Source organism: Octopus bimaculoides, chromosome 8 (genome assembly GCF_046866305.1).
Source record: "Octopus bimaculoides isolate indiv1 chromosome 8, ASM4686630v1, whole genome shotgun sequence".
In the NCBI taxonomy this organism is placed as follows: Eukaryota; Metazoa; Mollusca; class Cephalopoda; order Octopoda; family Octopodidae; genus Octopus; species Octopus bimaculoides.
Window position 1 is genome coordinate 16365648 of NC_142935.1, and position 22688 is coordinate 16388335.

Genomic DNA, 22688 nt, shown 5'->3' on the forward strand with positions numbered 1-22688 from the left:
TTTTTTGTTATAGTTTTTTTCAACAGAAACCCACCTTTTCGACTACGGAGATTCTGAATCTGCAAAAAGAATCGGCATTTCAAAATTTTTATTCTACCACCACCAGTTTTTCACTTTTTTCGGAAATTTTTTTTCGCGAAATACGTAGAAAAATACGGAGATTATGATTCTGAAAAAAAAAATTGTAAAAATTCAATTTTTCAAAAAAAAAAAAATTATAAAAAACACCCCTCCCCTCTTACTAAAATAGCAGAAGTAAAAAGGATCTCAACAGAAAACTCGATATGCTAGAGACAGCAGCTAAACGACGAATCACGTTTTCAAAATTTTAACTTCCCCCACCCCTTTTTTTTATTTGCCATGCTTCACGGCAGCGAAACATGGCAGTTCGCACACATACATCATACAATCTACCTTTCACTCTGAGTGAGAGGCCCTTTGTCACCAGCAGAGGTAGGAGCTTTCAGAACTTTGCCCAGGCTATTCTTATTCTAGTGGTAATGCTCTCTGAGCATCCACCCCGACTACAAACTTGGTCACCTGGGTGTTGTTGGCACTCCGTCTCGCTTACGACGTTGAGGGTTCCAGTTGATCCGATCAACGGAACAGCCTGCTCGTGAAATTAACGTGCAAGTGGCTGAGCACTCCACAGACACGTGTACCCTTAACGTAGTTCTCGGGGATATTCAGCGTGAGACAGTGTGACAAGGCTGACCCTTTGAATTACAGGCACAACAGAAACAGGAAGTAAGAGTGAGAGAAAGTTGTAGTGAAAGAGTACAGCAGGGTTCGCCACCATCCCCTGCCGGAGTCTCGTGGAGCTTTAGGTGTTTTCGCTCAATAAACACCCACAACGCCCGGTCTGGGAATCAAAACCGCGAGTCTGCTGCCCTAACCACTGGGCCATTGCGCCTCCACCCATGCCAGTGTAGAAAGCAGATGTTAAACGATGATGATAATGTGTGTGTGTGAATTTCCATAATCTAAAATCAACATGTGATATGTTTGGTCTACAATTCTTTTTCTTATTTTCCCCCTTTTTTTCCTTTACTTTTGAATACAAACTATAAAATTATGTAAAAATGTATTTCTCAACAAATTTCAAACAAAAACTTGTAATTTCACTGCTACTCCAGCCATTGAAAAACCTCTCACTACAGCTCAATGTTATTCATTCATTTTCCCTCACCTACATTAAATGTTTTGGACTGCCACTCATCCCCTCTCCTGTCATGGCTGTCTTTCTCAACCAGTTTGGCTGCAAACAAAAATACATTACTTATTATACATTATTATTTCTTACTTAGGCACAAATTTATAGACTACTGTCTATAAATGAGATTTTATAGCATCAGTGATGTTTTTATTATACGTGGAGTTGGCTTCAACTCGATGCAAAAACAGGTTAAGTTGCCAACAACAATAAAATCTATATAATTTGTATTTTTTCTCAAGAATAATGTTAATGTTTCATACACATTGTTAATACAAACATATATATGCTTAACTAACTAGACTTTATATAACTGTGTCTATTATACCTGCATGCATATGTCCAGAGAGAGAGAGAGAGAGAGAGAGAAACTAATTAGGCATAATATAAATGTGTCTATTATACATCTGTGTGTGTAGAGAGAGAAAGAGAGAGATTCACTAGACATCATATAAATATGTACAGGCATCTTCAAAAATTTTGTGACACTTGCAAGTTTGGTAGTGATTATACCTTGCCACTCTTGTCCAATCAGCTCCTGATTTTGTCCATCCATTGCACTATTTGCTTGCCTCTTGATCTACTAACCCCTACTCTTTTTTTTTTCCATGAAAATGTTTTCCAGACCTCTGCTTCTTTGAATATGGCCATAATAGATGAGCTTTTGTTTTTACACAATGTTTAAGAGTTGTCTTTCACCTACATGTTGTAAATCCGCCCCCCCCCACTTCCATTCATTTGTCCAATGGTCTTTGCAAGAGACTTGTAACATTCTCCTATACACCCACATTTCAAACACATTGTCTTCTCTTCAAATTTGTCAGAGTTCATGCTTTGTGACCATAAATATCCTATTGGCCAAATGAACACTTGCACTAACCTTGTTTTTAACTCATTTGGGACACTTTTGCTACTCCAGATGCTAGTCAAGACTAGCCATGACCTAATCCCTTTCTTAAATAATTAATTTTTTTTAATTGCTTATTTCTGAGAATGAAACTTTTTGCCTGAAAAATATAAAGGCTATTAAACTCTTTTCTTTTTGCATTGTAAGAAGCTCTTTATCTTCCTCCTCCTCCTCCTCCTCATCATCATCACTTAAAGCCTGTTTTCTATGCTGTCATAGGTTGGATGACTTGACAGCAACTGGCAAGGTCAAGGGTCACACCAGGTTCCATAGTCTGCTTTGGCTTGGCTTCTAGATAGACCCCCTTCCTTATGCCAACCACTTCACAGAGTATATTGTGTGCTTTTTATGTAGCACTTTGGTTTTAGGATATCAATTCTTTTGTGGTGGGTGGCTCCTCTTGAGTAAGGGCAGTCCATCTTCACTATTTTATTATTTTCATTGTGGATTAAATCACTCTCTCATAGACACAATTTGTTAATTTGCTTTTTAAATTTTTTTTTTTTTTTTTTTGCAGAACTAAGCGACATGTAGAAAGTCCTCAATCCGATAAACTCATTCCAGATTCCTTTATACGTGAAGATCTGTTACGTTTTTGTGAATCTTTATACAGATATGAAACAGCTAAAGAGACAACATTTAGAAATGGTGAAGATTTTTGTAAAACCACAAGCTTTCTAAGCAGAAATCCATTCTCAACAAATGCAGATATTCATTTGGATAGCTTAGCACTCAGCCATGAAATTCTAGGCTTTACCCTTGAGAGAAAATCCAGTAGTTTATCTGAAGCTGGTGGTGGCATATTTGTCACAAAAGGTTCAATACCAGCCAACACGTTTGTTTGTCTTTATCCTGGTAAGTTTAATTAAAACTGTTGTGTCTGGGGAGAGTCATTTTCTTATTGTGCCTTAAAATTTAACACACTCACTGGTAAAATTTCCACTTATTTTTCTTTTTATTTTTCTAAAATTTTCATTGCGTCTTGCAACCTTATCAATCTTACCGGTGAGTGTGTTAAATTTTAAGGCACAATAAGAAAATGACTCTCCCCAGACACAACAGAATATGCTTCAACACATGAAATCACATAAAAAAATCTTGAAAACCAAATCCAAAAACGAAATTTAATTAAAACATTTTAGAAAAATCATCATCATCGTCGTCTTAATGTCCTCTTTTCCATGCTTGCATGGATCAAAGAGAATTTGTTGTGACAGATTTTCTACAGCTAGAAGTTCTTCCTGTCACCAGCTCCCACCTGTTTCCAAATAAGGTAATATTTTCTCATAGCTAAACCTCCTTTTCATGGATGACTGCAATGGGATTGAACCCAGAACCATGTGGTTGGGAAGCAAGTTTGTTACCACACAGCCACGCCTGCACCTATTTTCTCAGGATAAATACCACAGGAACTGACCTATCAACAGTGTACAAATATTAAGTATCATGCATAGATGGCTGTTTAACTTCAATACTACCTCAGTTATGTTTGCCAAATTTTTACTGAATCTTAATTTATTTTAAACACAGGCACAATTTATAGAGTTCACGATCCACTCTTCTTTCAAAGTCTTAAAAACCAATTCATTTTCCGCTGCGCTGACCAAATACACATTGATGGTAATGACAGAGGATTATCAAAACTAATATTCAAGTAAGTGTTGTTTACAGCCCTTACTTGTTTACTGGACATTTCATTTCTTATCAGGATTGTTATGTTATAAAAACAGTTAAGCTATACATGTGTATCATTATTTTTCTTATAATTTTATATCACTGTATGCTTTAACCCTTTCACTACCAACCTTTCTGACACCTGATGAAGGCTGGAGGGTATATCAGCCGAAACGTTGTGCTAACAACAAACAAGATGGGGACAGATATCCGTCGAATGTAAATAATGATCATCATCATAGTTGTATAAAATAAAAACATACCGAATATGACAGAAGTGTGACTGTGTGGTTAAAAAGTTTGTTTTGAAGCCCAGTGGTTTAGAGTTCACTCCCAGCTGATGTCATCTACTATGTCTACTTTCTAATCAAAGCCTTGTGACGAGAAGTGTAAGAATCTCATGGGTGTATGTGTCTCCTCTTTGTCTTGAGATTTGAATGCTGATTGAAAACTAAGTCACTGTTCACACAAACAGTGCCAGTTTAGTCTTCCACAAAAATATGTCTGGCCATTGAGCTGGTCATTGTTTAAAGGACTTAGGGAAATATTACCTTAGTCAGGAAACAGGTAAGAGTTGATGACAGGAATAGCATCCAGCAGTAAAAAATCTGTTTCAACAAATGTCTAACCCATATCAGCTTGGAAAACAAATGAATGTTAAAACAACTACGATTTGAAGAACAAATTAGACTCTAGGAGTATGGGAAAATAAAATCATTAACTGATGTGGATAGAGATGGAGATTGTCTTGTTAGTTAATAATTAAAATTGCTAATGAACTAATTTCATTGGTTTGTTGTAGGTCTTGCACTCACCGTGATCGTCGGTTTCCTTACTGGACAGCAGATGCAACCTGGATGTCAACATGGCCAGTAAATCCACTAGCCGTTGGTCAATATGTGAATAACCAAACTCCAGGTAAATACTGTCAGCTAACCTTTTATTTATTTATTTATTGTTTCAATCATTGAAGTGCAGCCACACTGGAGTAAAGTATTAAGGTGTTTTTGTTAATAATATCACACACAGCTCCCCACCATTTATTTTTAAGTTGATTATCTTACTGATCTCTATTTTAAGTTATGAAGAATTGAAATAGAACGCTGTTTTTCAAGAGGTGTCAATGTAAAGAAAAACATGGAGACTAACACATATATATTCCCATTCCTTTTTTGTCCACGTTTTTTGATGTCCTGTATACGGATATGCATCTATATATACATGTAGATGTAGGTATGTACATATATGTATGTATATATGCATATGCTCATATACCATTTGTATTATATATACACACACATACATATCCATTTAGCATCCATATTTTATCCTGGCACGAGTTTGAAGGCACTTCACAGGATCTGACAGATTTGAGGACTGTTGGGTTCCCATGTCTGCTCTGGTGTAATGTACACACACATCCACACAAGCTTATTTCAGTTTCCATCTTCCAAATCCACTCACAAGACTTTGGTCGGTTCGAGGCTATAGTAGAAGACATGTGCCCAAGGTGCCATGCAGTGGGACTGAACCCAGAACCATGTGGTTGGGAAGCAAGCTTCTTATCGCACTCAAAGCCAGGACCCTTTCAGTATCCCTCATGTTATTGATAGTTTTTTTGGTTTATTTTACTATTGCGTGGTAAGAAGCTTGCTTCCCAACCACATGGTTCCAGGTTCAGTTCCACTGCATGGTACCTTGGGCAAGTGTCTTCTACTATAGCCTCGGGCCAACCAAAGCCTTGTGAGTGGATTTGGTAGACGAAATCTTAAAGTCCGTCGTATGTATATATTTTGTGTGTGCCTGTGCTTGTCCCCCAACCATCACTTGACAACCGATGGTGGTGTGTTTACATCCCCATAACTTAGCAGTCGATTTGTTTGATAAAGGCAGTGCTCCAGCATGGCTGCTGTCAAATAACTGAAACAAGTAAAAGAATTAAAGAATATTGATAGAAAGGCAGCAAGCTGGCAGAATCATTAACGCACCAAACAAAATGTTTAGCAGCATTTCTTCCGGCTTTTTAAAGTTCTGAATGCAAATTGCACTCAGATTGTCTTTGCGTTTCACCCTTCCAGGGGTCAATAAAATAAAGTACCAGGTGAAGCACTGCAATTGATATAATCAAAAAAATTACTGGTGTTCTGCCAAAATTTGAAATCATTATTGATAGTTAATGTTCAATCTGCATTGCTAAATTCTTCAATAACACTAATGTTTTACATACAAGGAGTTGCTGAAAAGTTCTTGACTTTAAGAGTGTCACAAAAAGGTATGGTTGGAGGCCCAACCTTCCGAGTTCTTTTACAGGGATTAGAAAAACTTAAGGACCGCTGCAATAAGTGCGTGAAACTGGGTAGGGAATATGTTGAATAAAATCATAATTGACTGATCCTCCTGTATTTTCTTTTACCTTAAACCAGGAACTTTTCAGCGCTCCCTCATATATATGGTGTCTTTGTGTACAAAAATAATTCTTCTCTTTTTATTCCAGAATTTCCAGCCAATGTAGCTTATCAAGAATTTGACATCTCATCAGATTTTCCAATACATCTCAGTAGATATCTTCCTTATGTAGAATACAGTGGAGGCCTTAATTTATATAATTCAGTCAACAGGTATGTATAGTTTTATTTTTCTATTCAGTTGCTGAGAAACATCAACTTGTATATACAAGGTTGGCCAAAAGTCACCTGACAGTAAATTAAAACCCTTGCCACTGTCTGATGATCAGTGCTGGTGTGTTTATATCCCCATAACTTAGTGGTTAGGTAAGGGAGACCAACAGAATAAATACCAGGCTTTAAGGAAAAAAGTACAGTGGTCGATTCATTTGACTAAAATCCTTCAAGGTGGTGCTCCAGCATGGCCACAAGTAACTGAAACCAGTAAAAGTGATATATTACACATCTACACCAGTTGGTTGTCTCAGTAAACATTCAAATAGTTTGAAAATTATTAACATGTAAATAAATAAATAGAACAAAAAAAAGAAGGCTTTTTTATTATTTTATGTTTTGAAACAGAATTAAAAATTTGACTCTCATGGAGGTTTGTTCATTTATTTTAAAAATTTGTTCAGAAAAACTGGTCTCCTTATTAAGGATGTCTTTTATTTTTTTTTTGTGCAGGTTATTAAGAGGTGTGGCACTTGTTTCACTCCGCTCGATCCATGCAGGAGAAGAATTGTTTTCAACATACTTTACAGTTATAGAAGCCCCCCAACAGTAATTGTGTACCTTTGAACTGCTTGTTATCAAAAGGAAAACTAATTTAAGTAATTAAGATGGTGAAAGAGATCTTTAAAGAAGTTTTTTATCAGTAAAAGTTGTTTTGCCTCTTTTTTTTAATTTGGTGATCAAGTCTTAATAATTGATTTAACTGTAATAACTAGGAGGACATGATGTTTTTCTTTCTTCCCATGCAATCATTCAATAACTTTAATGCTTCAGTATTCAAACTGGCCATATCTGGTCCAAATATCCTACTTCTTTTATGTTCAGACTAATCAGATCCAGCCTCTCTCACCTACCCTACAATGTCTTTCTTAAAACAAACATTCACATCATTGAAATCTCAAAGCTATGAGATAATCCATAATTAATTCAAAATGAATGTGAATAAATAAGCTTTATATTTGACAGAGTAATCTGAATACAAAAGGGTTAAATATTTAATTTAATCCTCTTAATCAGAATGAAGCTAATGATGTTTCTTAATTGAGATCCAAGTACAACATAAATAATTTTTCATCAGTGATATGTCTTTTGAAATATTTACAAACTTCTTGCAGTTCTATTTGTTAAATTAACTACATAAGACATCTTGATCAAGAGATTAGTTTAACAAATATAAAACTTTGTTTTACTACACATCAAAATATAATGTTTAAATTGACAAATGTTTTGTATTTTTCCTTTCCACCCAGTTAGCTTATGTATAAGTATCTGATCATTGTGACCCAAAATTCAAATAAATATATCCATATCCATATAAAAAAAAACCCCAGTTTGGTTAGTACTGTACCCAAAATATGCTAAATGTTACTGATTATGACTCCCAGTGATAAAACAAAAAAAGTAAAGGTGATATTAATTAAAGAATTATGAAAAAATGTAAATAAAACCAAATTCTTATTTACAGTGATGTTTCAAATGGGAGTGTATACAAAAACAATGCACAATTTCTAGAGTGATTCCTCAGGCTGTGCAGAACATTTCTAGAATCTTGCTTCTTCAAAATGTCCATGCCTAAAGTTCTTCACCTTGAGCTTTGTTTTTGATGGCCTTCAGAACATTTTTCATACTTGTTAGTACTAAAACGGAAAATGAACACATTTTAAAAATTTACATGAAACACATTTTGAAATATATTTTACAATTAATTATTAATGCAAGATATACTGAAGGTATAACTAGGTGAAGTTTTCATTACTCTCCTACACACTCTCGTTATTTTTTAAAATCAGCCAACAAAAGTATTTGAAATAGTAGTCAAATATCCCATACTATATGATGCTATTTTTAAGAAAAGAATGGAATAGTCATATTTGGAATTCCTTTGACTTTCAAAGACTGACCTGGGGCTAAACAGTAATAGCCGTTACAAATACATGTCACCTGTATCAATGAAGGGTAGCAGGTAACAAAATTGGATATCTGGAGTAATGTTACTTGATGCATAACTAAAGCTCAGAGATCAGGTAATCTCTCCAGATTGAACCACTACTTCTCATTGAGCAGTCACAGCTCCAGTGTTACAGACATGTAGTTAGAAAGCTGCAGGAAAGAATTAAAAGACAGATTCTTCAAGCCAAGTGAACCAGCTGGAGACCTAGAGGTAGGCCACAAGTGAGAATGGCTGAATAATATCCATAGTCTCAGATGGTCATGTTTGGGAATCCAGAAAAAGTCCAATGATTGTTGCTTCTGACAGTAAGAGCCTTATGGAGGTGCCTTGAGACCATCCCAGAAATAGCAGGTAGCAAGGACTAATAAAGAATTTATTAAATTAACCCTCTTGGGACACTCAGGATCAATTGATCAGCCCAAGTGATACAAGCTGCTAAGACTTTGAGGCTGATCTATCGGCCTGATGAGACAAACGTTTTGAAGTGTAATAGCCAATCAGAGATCGTCTTTCAGTAGATATAATATAAAACTATATAATACCTAAATTTTTACATACTAATAAAGTAGTTTTAAGCACTTTATCCTTTGTTTTCTACATGCACCTGTCAATTTCAATCTCAACAGGAAAAACATTTTGGTATTTTTGGCTACACATAGCAAAATGCTGTCTCAAAAAGGTTAAGTTCATGTTTAGAATATAATAGGAAATTTTAATGCAAGGTACTCATTCATATCTCTTAAAAACAAGTAGTTTGTATTATAGAGCCAAGTGCAGTCTCAGACAAGTTGGTGTCAAAAGGGTTAAATGCACATGACTATACAACATCACCTAATTATTAATAATAGTTACAATCATCATATATGGAACAGATCACTAAATTAGGGATTTCTTTCATTCAGTCTGTTTTATCATTCCCTTGTTACAGGTTCTTCAAAAACTGAAATGGCAAAGCAAATAAAAGTTATTTCTTGCCCTGCTCTACCTCAATTGTTTTGTTCTCTTTGAGTAAGGAAGATAACTCTTCTTGCTTCTTACATTTTCAGTTAAGCCTTTACTCCAGGTCTGTAGAATACCACGATCTAATCAAACATTTATTACAAGCTCAAAAGTCTAGCAACCTCAATTCACCACGCTTCATTCAGGCCTGAGATCATGAAACATGTTAATCTGAAGTATTTGGAATATAATTTATATGGCTGGAAGATAAGTAATAAATCTTTCTAGAATATTGTATGTGATAGACTGGCATTATATCTATAAGGAGATATAAATCTACTTACTGCTATAGAGGAATGGTTTCCCATACATTATCATGAGATATACTTAGACACATCATCAGTGAGTTTTCTTGGGATCATTATGTGTTTCAAGTTTTTCAACATCAGACACCCTAATCCATGTAAGCTAGCCCCAGACAGCACTTCTAGTAGCATTGATCCTTTCAGGGTTGATACCTTGTGGAGCACAGACCTTGAAGCAACCTCTACTACCTCCACAGTCAACTTGATAGCTTTCAACCTACAGGCCCCTTCGATGCCCTGCATGTTATAAACTCTGCAAAAGGATTTGCCTGCAAGCTCTTTGAATCCCACATGGATAGGATTACCCCTTGCTTGTCAACCATTGCTTTGGCATAGCTCCACTAGCTCAGCATATTTCTTCCTCTTATTATCATTAAAACGATCTTGCAAAAATAATAATAATCCTCTCCACTATAGGCACAAGGCCTGAAATTTGGGGGAGGGGGAGGGTCAATTACCTCAACTCCAATGCTCCACTGGTATCAATATTTATTTTTATCAAACCCAAAAGGATGAAGGGCAAAGTCAACCTCGGCAGAATTTGAACTCAGAACACGAAGACAGACAAAATGCCGCAATGCATTTTGCCCAGCATGCTTATGATTCTGCCAACTCAACACCTTTTTAATAATAATAATAATATTCACTTTAACAAGAGATTCAGATTTCAAAACTTTCAACCTCCATTTAAAAAAAGAAAACCAGATGTAAAAAAAAAAAAAATCAAAAATATTCAGAAAGGAAACAAACAAAAAGAAATTACTCTCACCTTGTGATATTGCTGGATAATAATATTTATAGTTAGGATTTCCTTCTTCATTAAAGAAATCAAGCATTACATCACCATTACTATCTGAAAATAATTAAATTGAAATCTTTAAATGATTTACTGAGAATAATAAGTCTAAGAAATGCAGTAGTTTTTCTATGCTAGCAAGGGTTGGGCAAATACACTTTGAGAATTTGTTTTGACAACAAGCAGTTTAATAAAAAAGGTTCATGAAATAAGAATTGGAGTCGGCTTGATCTGAATCCTTCAAAATGGTGCCCCAACATGGCTGCAGTCCAATGACTAAAGTAAAGAAATGTTGGCACTCCGTCGCTTACGACGTCGAAGGTTCCAGTTGATCCAATCAACGGAACAGCCTGCTCGTGAAATTAACATGCAAGTGGCTGAGCACTCCACAGACACGTGTACCCTTAGCGTAGTTCTCGGGGATATTCAGCGTGACACAGTGTGACAAGGCTGACCCTTTGAATTACAGGCACAACAGAAACAGGAAGTAAGAGTGAGAGAAAGTTGTGGTGAAAGAGTACAGCAGGGTTCGCCACCATCCCCTGCCGGAGCCTTGTGGAACTTTATGGTGTTTTCGCTCAATAAACACTCACAACACCCAGTGTGGGAATCGAAACCGCGATCCTATGACCGCGCGTCCGCTGCCCTAACCACTGGGCCATTGCGCCTCCACCAATGTAAAGAAATACTAAAAAAGTTTACCACATTACATTTTATACAAAAGCAACATAATTTTCATTTAGCAATAATATTATATATCTTTGAACACCTTGTGGAATCAATAATTATTTAGAAATATAAGAAAACTTAAAGATGGGATCTTACCAAGAAATAATATCCTTGGTATATATCCTCCATCTGGTGAATATTTGGAGTCTTGATCATCCTAGAATGGATTAACAAACATGAATTAGTTTCGACAGGGTTTTATGCAAGGAACATTTTAACCCTTTAGCATTCAGATAATTCTGTCTAATGTAATGCTTATTTACCCACAGTGTTTTGAATCACACATACATTAGCTTTTTGTGCTGAGATTTCAATGATGCGCTTGTTTATTTTTAGTATGGTATTGTAGGGTAGGTGTGAGAGGCTGAATATGGCCAGTTTGAACATAAAACAGGTAGAATATTTGAGCCAGATACAGCAGGTTTAAATGCAAAAGGGTTAACCCTTTAGCATTTAGATTACTCTGTCAAATGTAATGTAATTCATATTGTTTTCAATTGATCATGCATTATCTTGTAGCTTTGAGATTTTGATGATGTGATTGTTAATTTTTAGAATGAAATTATAGGGTAGATGGCAGAAGCCAGATCTGGCCAGTTTGAACACAAAATAGGCAGAATATTTTGGCCAGATACGGCCAGTTTGAATGCTAAAGAGTTAAAGGTAAGATCATTTATACCAATTACATGGATGTCAACACAAGGAGGTCCAAGCATTCGACCACTAAAACACACACATGTACATACCTATAAATACATATATGACAGGCTTCTTTCATTTACTATCTATCAAATCCAATCACAAGGCCTTGGTCAGCCCAGGGCTATATAGTAAAAGACACTTGCTCAAGTTTCCACACAGTGGAACTAAATCTGAAACCATGTAGTTTAGAAGCAAACTTCGTAGATACACAGCCACACTTGGCTTTAAAATGCTGTCTCACGTAAGTTCCCATCAGGTATGGCTGTGTGGTAAGAAGCTTGCTTCCCAACCACATGGTTCCAGATTCGTCCCACTGCATGGTACCTTGGGCAAGTGTCTTCAACTATAACTTTAGGCCGACCAAAGCCTTGAGTGGATTTGGTAGACAGAAACTGAAAGAAGCCCGTTGTATGCATGTGTGTGTGTGTGTGTGCATGCCTTTGTGTCTGTGTTTGTCCCCCCCACCCCACCAACACTTGACAACCAATGTTGGTGTGTTTATGTCCCCGTAACCTGGCAGTTCAGCAAAAGAGACTGATAGAATAAGTACTAGGCTTACAAAGAATAAGTCCTGGGGTCAATTTCTTTGACTAAAACTCCTTAAAGCAGTGCTCCAGCATGGCTGCAGTCAAATGACTGAAACAAGTAAAAGAATAAAAGAAATCCAACCCATACCAGCATGAAAAAAGGACATTAAACAAATGAAAAGATAGAGATGTGTCTCTTAACAACCCGAATCTTCTGAAAACCGAAACAAGTTCCATCATACAGCAACACCTTCCAGCAATAATGGTCAAAACAAAATATAAGAAAAATAATACCAACGTACAGGAGAATTCACCATTATAAATTCTTTACTAAGTTCACCAATTTCTTCAGAGTCAGCAAATTTTGGTTTCAAAGCTAAAACAAAACAAGAAAATAATTTTTAGCAATAATTAAATTTTGAAAGCTGAGTTTTCAATGGAACTAGCAAATTTCAAAAATTCCTCATAACTGATGAAAAGCCAACCAAAAGAACACAACCAGTCGTCCTAATACTCAGATGAGCGCTTACTGAGAAGACATACAGTCAGAAATGTTCCAATTTCAGTTCAAATTCCACCCAGATCAACTGCCTTTCATCCTTTCAGGGTCAATGAAGTGAGTACCAGTCAAGCACTGGAGTCAATGTAATCAACTGGCCCCTTCCCCCAAAATTTCAGGCCTTGTGCCTACAGCAGAAAGGATTATTAGGATTATGAGTTGCAGAATTAAAAACCATTAAATGAAGAAACCATTTGACGACCAAAGGTGTTTTTTTTTATATATATATTGGCCTGTGACAAATTGCAAACTAATATTCACCAATTACCACCAAAAATTCATTCCCAAACAATTAGGCAAGTCTTGAAGTTTAAAATAAGTTTGTTTTCTGGCAAAACAAAAAAAGCAAGGGGTGTAAACAGTCACAACCAAAAAATACATGTAACAGGAGTGGCTGTGTGGTAAGTAGCTTGCTTACCAACCACATGGTTCCGGGTTCAGTCCCACTGTGTGGCACCTTGGGCAAGTGTCTTCTACTATAGCCTTGGGCTGACCAAAGCCTTGTAAGTGGATTTGGTAGACGGAAACTGAAAGAAGCCCGTCGTATATATATATATATATATATATATATATATATATATGTATATGTATGTATATATACATATATATGTATATGTATGTATGTGTGTTTGTGTGTCTGTGTTTGTCCCCCCCACCATCGCTTGACAACCGATGCTGGTGTGTTTACATCCCCTTAACTTAGCGGTTCGGCAAAAAGAGACCCATAGAATAAGTACTAGGCTTACAAAGAATAATTCCTGGGGTTGATTTGCTCGACTAAAGGCGGTGCTCCAGCATGGCCGCAGTCAAATGACTGAAACAAGTAAAAGAGTAAAAGAAAACAATCATCATCATTCATCATTTAACGTCCATTTTCCATGCTGGCATGGGTTGGACAGTTTGACAGGAGCTGGCAAGCCAGAAGACTGCACCAGGCTTCACTGCTTTGCCATGGTTTTTACAGCTGTATGCCCTTCCGAATAGTAAAAACATAAACAGTAACATTTCAAATTTATTTCAGGAATTAATGGAATTTATGATAATGTTTATTTTACCTTTACAGGCTCCACACCATGATTTATGAAGGATAAACATCAAAGATTTATTCCTGAAATTTAAAAAGAAAATAAGGATAATTAGCTGGCAGAAGGTGAAAAAATTAAATGAATCAAATCTTGATACATCATCATTGTTTAATATCTGTTTTCCATGCTGTCATGAGTTGGATGGTTTAACATGGAGCTAGTCAGAATCCAACTGTCTGTTGTGGCAGTGTTTCTACAGCTGGATGTCCTTCCTAATGCCAAATACTTAACAGAGTGTGCTGGGAACATTTTACGTGACACAGGTATGGGTGCATTCTCATGCAGCATCAGTACAGGTGTGTTTACACAACATCAGCACAGGTGCTTTTTATGTGGCACCGGCACCTGAAAGGACAAGCCTGTATGTATGGAAGACTGATTTTATTTAGCTTGAAGCATCTTTTCAAGTACAGCAAATCGTCACAAAAGCCATCAACTATTCAATGACTTGCAAATACATTGAAAAATTTTTAGTCTCAGTCTGAGACACACAGAGAACATCTGTCTTCTTGTGGTTCATGGCCCTTCATCAAATAATGATATGGTCCCAAGTACACCATGCATGAATAAGAGACACGAAGGACATTAATGAAACATCTTGAACAGAGGTTTCTTCAATCAAGACTGAATGGATTTAAATCACAGCATAATATAGTTCAAGTTGAACTCACGATCTACAGACTGGTGATCCAATATTTAGGTGTATGTGTGGACACGAATGAGGTTGTGACTGGTTGACAGGACACTGAATAACTGAAAAGAAGACAGTTGGTACCATGTCACCAATGCTGCATCTGAGCATATAAAATTTATCTCTCAACTGCAAGAGAAATTAACTCCAATTGTGTGGTCTCTGTTGGCGTTTAGTACCAAATCAGCTCTTATCAAACTTATGATCAAAGGTGTTCTCATAATGACCAGGCCATCCAGCTCGTTACCTCAGACAATGCCTCTTGTGATTCCACTAATCTTCAAACGTATAGAGTAACTAGTCATGCTGTAAACCCTTTTGATATCAACCCATCTGAGACCACCCTTAATTCTAAGATATAAACTTTCTGTTTTAACCCATTACCTACCAGTGATCTCATTTGAGATCACTTAAAAATTACAAATTTCGTAATTATCTGTCAATATTTACACATATCTAACCTTTTTGCTATATCTACTAGGTATATTTCTCTGATATTCAAATAAGGTTTGCTAATTTTTCACCCAATATCTCACTTATTTCTATTTAAAATGTTATTTTGAAATGTTATTTTGATCATTCCAGCGTGTTTCTAAGGCTGTTTTATGCTAGAAATCAAAGTTTCATAAAAAAATTCCAGTTAATAGAATTATGGGAGGTAATGGGTTAAAGTCATCTGTATTAAAACCGTCCATCAAAATTTCATGTTATGTTCCAAACATCAGCTTAATAATAATGACAAAGTTATTTTACTAAATTCTTCATTATTTTCAACACTAATTGAAACAAATGGAGTGTATATCAACAGAAATAAGGTAACAAAGAGGTTAACAGGGTATGTAACCATCATAACCCTATTTCACTCAAGCAGTGACAAGTGAAGATGCTTAATGTCAACATACATACAAACACCCACACATACATCATATTGTTTAAAATTCATCTTCCATGCTGGCGAGTATTGAACAGCTCAACAGGATTTGAAGACCGTGTTGAGTTTCGATGAATGTTTTGGCAGGGTTTTTGCAGCTGGATACCATTCCTAATGCCAATTACACACATATACATTTATATAGGCTCTATACAGTTTCCATCTACTCACAAGGCTTTGATTGGCTCAGGACTATAGCAGAAGACACTTGACTAAGGTGCCATGCAGTGGGACTGAACATGAAACTACATGGTTGCAAAATAAATTTAGTAACTACTCTGTCACATTCACACCGATAAGTATTGAAATAAATAGGGAAAATTCAAATTATAAATTTTGATAAGTGATAGTGTCTAACAGATTGAGGTCACATATTACATGTCTGTGTATAAAAATTTATTAAATAATAGGGAAAATGAAAAATAATCATAAATTTTAAGAATCAAATACACTCACTGATTTTTAGATTTCTTTAATCCATCTTGAAGATTATGCCAAGCTATATGGTCACCCCATCCTGGAAGAATTAATAATAATGATAGTTTGTTATATTTTAATTATTGTCTTCATACTAATTAATATAAAATGTCAGTTACCAAAGACAAAAAAAAATATGACATATAAACTGATATGGTTAACAGTAAAAAAGAAAATATAATTAAAGAGGTTGAAAAGATCTCCAAAATGTAAAGGTTTCGAGCAGTTGATGGTTTCAAACTTTTTCAGTCTCATCAGCCAAATACAATCTAAACTGAACACTATTAGATAAATGATATTACCTCTCTTTAGTCTCTTTAGCTAATGGCAGCTTCAGGATAGTCTTAAAACTTACTTCTAATGTGTATATGCATACATGTGTATTCATGTACAGACAAATACTAACTTGCTGATATGCCTACAGATGTGCAAGTACACACTTCTGAACAAGTACAATCATAAACATTGAATGTTGTGCTGGAAAACACAGTGGATGTCAAATGACAATGATGTTTGTCTAAGCTGAAAATATGATGACATCCTTTTGAATATAGCTATGTCAATACGGTTTGACAAAGTAGAGAAGAAAAATCATTCTATGTAGACTCAAAATTCAATACTGATATTGACACAGCTGAGAAAGAGAGCCACAGAAATCGCAATGGAAGCCATCGTTTTTATTTGAACAGCCATGCAGTTTATTGAAATTATATCAAATGGCCTCACCCTAATGACGAGACTAAAATTACTGATATATCAGAAAATAGGTCAGCCTTCAATGAATTCTCTCTCAACTCAAACTGTTGTTCTACATTCTTTGTTTACAATAATAAAATATCAATCTGAAAATTAGACATGGTTAGATATTGATAAGTTTTGAGAGAAAAGACAGAACTTATAAGGATTACACATAGAGTCAGAGTCTTAAAGCAGTTTTACATATAATTTATACAAAACTATATGTGATGTGTAAGAGCTGGCAAGCTGAAGAGTTGCACTAGGCTCCTGTCTGAGATACATACATATACATATATATGTATATATATCACAGCCATGGCTAATGCTGGTGGCACATAAAAAGCACCTTTCAAGCATTGAGTCTGATGGTTGAGCTCCTTTCAAATGTTGGGCCTCACAGAGGCAATGACCGAGACCTTTCACATTACGTTGTGCTTGAGAAGAAAACCCATCAAGCCAAGTAAAATCACAGTCGTGGCAAATGCAAGTTCCACACAAATAATACCTGTGCTGGTGGCACGTAAAAACACCTTTTGAGCATTGGGTCTCACAAAGGCAATGACCAAGACCATTTGGCATTATGCTTGTCTTCAAGCATTGGGCCTCGCAGAGGCAATGACCAAGTCCATTTGGTATTATGCCATGCTTGACAAGAAGACCCATCAAGCCAAATAAAACCACAGTTGTGGCAGATACCGGTGTCACGCAAATGGCACCCATGCTGGTGGCATGTAAAAGCACCCATTACACTCTCGGAGTGGTGAGTGGTTGGTGTTAGGAAAGGTATCCAGTTGTAGAAACCATACCTAAACAGACTGAAGTCTAGTGTAGCCTTCCAGTTTGCCAGCCCTGGTCAAACTATCTAACCCATGCCAGCATGGACAACAGATGTTAAGTCAAATGATGATGATATATATATATATATATATATATATATATCACAAAGTTTCTGACTATCAAATTCACCCACAAGGCATTGGTCAGCCTGGAGCTAAATAGAAAACGCTTGTCCAATGTGACACACAGTGGAACTGAAACCAGAACCACATAGTTGCAAACCAAGCTTAACCACACAGCAATAATACATACACAGGTATGTGTGTGTGTACACAAACACACACAACATGCACACATGTATGTATATAATTGTATATATCTGTACACACACACATATACAGGGCGGTAATATTTCCCCATGAGCAGACAAAATTTTTATTTAAATACTGCAAAAACAGAAAGAAAAAAAGAAAAATAAACGAAAGAATATGTTTTTCTCCTGAAACTTAGAAAAAAAAAGAAAAATGTTTTCCCCCTAATTGGATCATGAATGTTGCAAGACCAGAAGTTTAAGTTGAAGGTGAAATCAGTACACCTAATTACCTAGGTGGTACCATTTCATTGCAATATTACATATATATATAGATATATATATATATATAAAAGTTTAACAAGAATTTGAGGCTAGTCCAAGACAAAATATTCAAGGCCACAAGAGAAAGAGAATGTGTAACAATACACCCATTAATCTGTCAGTTTTAGTGTCACTTAACTACCACAATGGTATGACAATATAATGCTGTTTTATATAACACAGTTCTAAATCCAATAGTGAAAGGCAAGCTTAATGGGAGCTATTTATTATCAAATTATTTTGCACTTGAATGGCCAAATAATTACTAACAGGTGAGAAATTGCTCAGCCACAAAGAAAAAAAAAAAAAAAAAAAAAAAATCAAATCAAAAGTAGTGTCTGTCTCTAGGAACAGCAATTTTATAATTAGTATTATTCTGCCAAAGACTTTACAAGAAAGAAGAAAATGGTGATAGAACTCATTCTTCATCTCTAAACTACATCATTAATTGTCTTTGAAGTACACCTTGCCTGTTACAACAGAATTTTTACAACACAGTCCAAAGTTGGATTCGTCATCATAGTTCTTTAACGTCCGCTTTCCATGTGGGTATGGGTTGGATGGTTTGACCAGAGCTGGCAAGCTGAAGAGCTGCAACAGTTTCCAGTCTGATTTCACTTGGTTTCTTTGATTGGATGCCCTTCCTAGCTCCAACCACTTTGAAGTGTGTGCTGGATGTTTTTAATGTGGCACCAGCACAAATATAACGTTTTTGCAAGCTCTTTCAGTTTCTGCCTACCAAATCCACTCACAAAGCTTTGGCCTGAGGCTGCATTAGAAGACAGCTGGCCAAGGTGTCATGCTGTGGGACTGAACCCAGAAAATTGTGGTTGGGAAGCAAATTTCTTATCACAGCCCTGCCTGCACTATCCACACAATTTCAAAAAAAAAATTTTGTTAGTATGTGAATATGTATAAGACATAGTGTTATCAGTGAGCAGGTACATAATGATTGTGACACAAATCCAATAAATTTGTCTAAGAGCTGGCCTTCTTTAGTTGTCGCTTACGTTGAGGGTTCCAGTTGATCCGATCAACGGAACAGCCTGCTCGTGAAATTAACGTGCAAGTGGCTGAGCACTCCACAGACACGTGTACCCTTAACGTAGTTCTCGGGGATATTCAGCGTGACACAGTGTGACAAGGCTGACCCTTTGAATTACAGGCACAACAGAAACAGGAAGTAAGAGTGAGAGAAAGATGTGGTGGAAGAGTACAGCAGGGTTCGCCACCATCCCCTGCCGGAGCCTCGTGGGGCCTTAGGCGTTTTCGCTCAATAAACACTCACAATGCCTGGTCTAGGAATCGAGACCGCGATCCTATGACTGCGAGTCCGCTGCCCTAACCACTGGGCTATTGTGCCTCCACCTTCTTTAGTAATAGCCATACAAATTAAACATAGGAAGCAGTAGAGCATGCAAACATCTAAAAAAGAGGTTTATGCTGAATGGGACTGTATATCTGCATAGCTTGATAAAATAGTTTGCAAAAGGCCGTTTGAATTGCTTTTGTAGCTTTGTACCAATTAAGGATGCATAATATAAGTATATGTACTCATGTGTTGAGTGCTACTTCTGTTTGTTCTGCCAAACCTATATACACACACACACACATATATATATATATATATATATATATATATATATATATATATATATATATATATATATATATATATATATATATATATATTTAGTTCTACCACAGCCAGAAGTATATGTCTGTGTAAGATTACATAAATACGTTTAAGATGTAAGTTTTTTTTTTTTTTTTTCTAAAAAATGATTCCTGTGCGATAAAAATAATTTTTAAATAGCTTTTTTGGTGAAACACGGGAAAATGTGACCTATTTGAGGAAATTTTTTATGAAACTGTTATAAAAAGTGGTATATTCAGGTGTGTAATTGAGGTTTAATTTAGGTATAAGCTAAACGAGCTTACAGCTTCAGGCCTCACAATCTGCTGGTAATTCAAAATAATTAAAAAAAAAAACAAAACATAAAAAGTATTTTTTAAAATTTTGCAAGACCTTCTGGTGTAATTTTTTTTTTTATCAAATAGCCCCCAAGCCTCATAAACTATATAAGGGTTTAATAAGCCTAAATCCGACAGTGACTAAAAGGAATAACTTTTGACACATCATTTAACCGGCATCTATGTTTATCCAGTGGGTCAGGCCGACCGACGATCGCTATCTGACAACGACGAGCTGTGCTAATTTCGTTGTCAGGTAGCGATCTGTTTTTTTTTTATTACCCATGCGAGTAAACGTTAACCAAGCTAACGTTTCTTATTTCTTTATTGCCCACAAGGGGCTAAACATAGAGGGAACAAATAAGGACTGACAAAGGGATTAAGCCGATTACATTTATCGACCCCGAAAGGATGAAAGGCAAAGTCGACCTCGGCAGAATTTGAACTCGGAACATAAAGACAGACGAAATACCGCTAAGCATTTCGCCCGGCGTGCTAACGTTTCTGCCAGCTTTCCCCTCTATGTTGGCCCGCATGGGTAATAAAAAAACAGATCGCTATCTGACAACGAAATTAACACAAAAACAAAGCACCTTAATTAGTTAAGACAACTACAAAACCAATAAATATTACACATTGTGTGGGTATTAATAGTAGTGTGATTTTAACTGTCAAATAACCCTAATTCCACTGTATGCAAAGACCGCCACGTAATCTCAGTAATCTTGTTTATTCTATGCCTCTATTTCAGCCCCTGCTCATTTTTGACCTTTTCTTTGTATTCTTCTGAAACAAGAAAGCCTACGTCTTCCACCACTTACTCAGGTACCTCGAATTAACCATTTTACTGCTTAACGGTATCAGCCGGCCTTCAGGCTGGGACCAAAGCATGTGACCCAGCCATGACTATCTGCTCAACATTCTCCCTTCATCTATATATGCTACTCTCATTATGTCTCCAACTAGTTTCATTTCTCGCAAATCTAGCCATTAGATTCCCGAATATTCTTCAATTTGTCAAACATAACGAATAAATAAATTCTATGGGGACATATATTAAGGGTGTGCTGGGTGAGCACCGCACCGATAACCAGAGACGGATATAATTTCCTGTTGTTGCAATATAATACAATGTGAGTATTATTTCGAAAGAAGCGAAAGTAAAAAATACGCTCAGCCGGTGGTTTGGGTTAGGGTTTTTGTTACGCCGAAAACGGGTGGTGTGCGTATTCTTTACCTCCGCCTCCAAGGAATGACTATAATCTTATCACAGTTTGCTTTTAAATCTAATAATACTCACATTGAAGTTGCATTATGTATTAAATATAAACTGCTTTTAAATCTAATAATAGTCACATTGAAGTTGCTTAATGAATTAAATATAGACTGTATCTTAGATTCATGCCGGAGTAGTAAATTCGGCAGGGAAGCACTCCCTGTTACAAGAACTGACAATGCAAGTGGTAAATTCTGTATTGCTACTCGGAATTAAATAATTATAGCCTACAACATATATTTAGTGCTTTTTCTCTGGTTTGAGGAAAAAAATAAGCGTGATGCGAGTGTATGTTTGTATGTATATATATATATTGAGAGAAAAAGAGAAAAAAATTACATGGATAATTACAATCTCAATTAGACAGGAAAATGCCAAAAATAAAAGCTAGTAAATTATAAAATTACCGTTTGCTAAATCATTTTCATTACATAAACAAAGAGTCAGCTGCACCGAAAAAATAAACAAAATTACAGTGTATGCCGCCATATTAATAACAACCCACACTAAAGGTTCCCTGCCTCAACAATGTCTTATAGAGACTGTGAACCATGTAGGAAATGTAGACCAGGTCTGAAATTATCGTCTGCAGTGAATATTAAATTAGATTTTTCTCCACCTTTTATTAATCAAGATATTTATTTCTCATATGTTTTCCATAATTTCAAAATTTGTAACTGATCTAAATATACTGTGTGGTTTCTCGTTCATTTACACTCACTTTGCTTTCCATTCTTCCTTCTTAATCAAAAAAAAAAAAAAAAAGCTATGATCATTAACTGGTGATGAATCTCCGTCGTTCGACGATGAGGATTCCGTTGCTTGTTCAACTGAATAACCTACCTTTTAATTAACGTTTAAATGGTTGAGAGTTTTACAGCCACATGTACCTTTAACATGAGTCAGCACGACAAGGCTGTACTTTTTGAATCATAAGTGCAATCCACCCGAAGGTGTCTGTACAGTTCCCATGCACTTATAATGGGAGCCAAGGTTCTGGATATCGGTTGAATATCGCCTTTCTTCCATTAATTTCTTATTCTTCGTGTTGCTTAAGGCTTCAGC

At 36.1% G+C, this 22688-nt stretch overlaps 3 protein-coding genes across 6 annotated transcripts in view; 1 reads left to right on the top strand and 2 right to left on the bottom strand.

The window, feature by feature from the left end:
- LOC106868639 (translation initiation factor eIF2B subunit beta) overlaps positions 1 to 160 on the bottom strand; it is a 25690-nt gene extending 25530 nt beyond the window's left edge. Inside the window, exon 1 of the mRNA XM_089356129.1 lies at positions 35 to 160. The gene's annotated coding sequence lies outside the window, so the exon portion shown is untranslated. The remainder of the gene's footprint in view (positions 1 to 34) is intronic.
- The window catches only part of LOC106868640 (SET domain-containing protein 9), an 11951-nt gene extending 2544 nt beyond the window's left edge, over positions 1 to 9407 (top strand). For 2 of the 4 annotated variants that reach the window (XM_014914000.3, XM_014914001.3), the window contains exons 2-6: positions 2638 to 2975; positions 3651 to 3774; positions 4597 to 4712; positions 6289 to 6412; positions 6926 to 9407. In XM_014914000.3, the coding sequence (XP_014769486.1) occupies positions 2638 to 2975; positions 3651 to 3774; positions 4597 to 4712; positions 6289 to 6412; positions 6926 to 7025 (802 nt within the window). In that variant the 3' untranslated portion in view covers positions 7026 to 9407. Of the gene's footprint in view, positions 1 to 150; positions 1405 to 2637; positions 2976 to 3650; positions 3775 to 4596; positions 4713 to 6288; positions 6413 to 6925 lie in introns of those variants that run through there. The other 2 variants (XM_052969961.2, XM_052969962.2) reach the window with 2 other exon arrangements.
- On the bottom strand, positions 6791 to 22131 carry LOC106868638 (thioredoxin domain-containing protein 12). Its single transcript, XM_014913997.3, has 7 exons — positions 22031 to 22131; positions 16204 to 16264; positions 14096 to 14148; positions 12784 to 12857; positions 11349 to 11409; positions 10497 to 10580; positions 6791 to 8109 (listed from the first exon to the last, which is right to left on the bottom strand). The coding sequence occupies exons 1-7, from the start codon at positions 22110 to 22112 to the stop codon at positions 8045 to 8047; spliced, it is 480 nt and encodes a 159-aa protein (XP_014769483.1). The 5' UTR covers positions 22113 to 22131; the 3' UTR covers positions 6791 to 8044.
- Between the last annotated feature and the right edge of the window lie 557 nt (positions 22132 to 22688).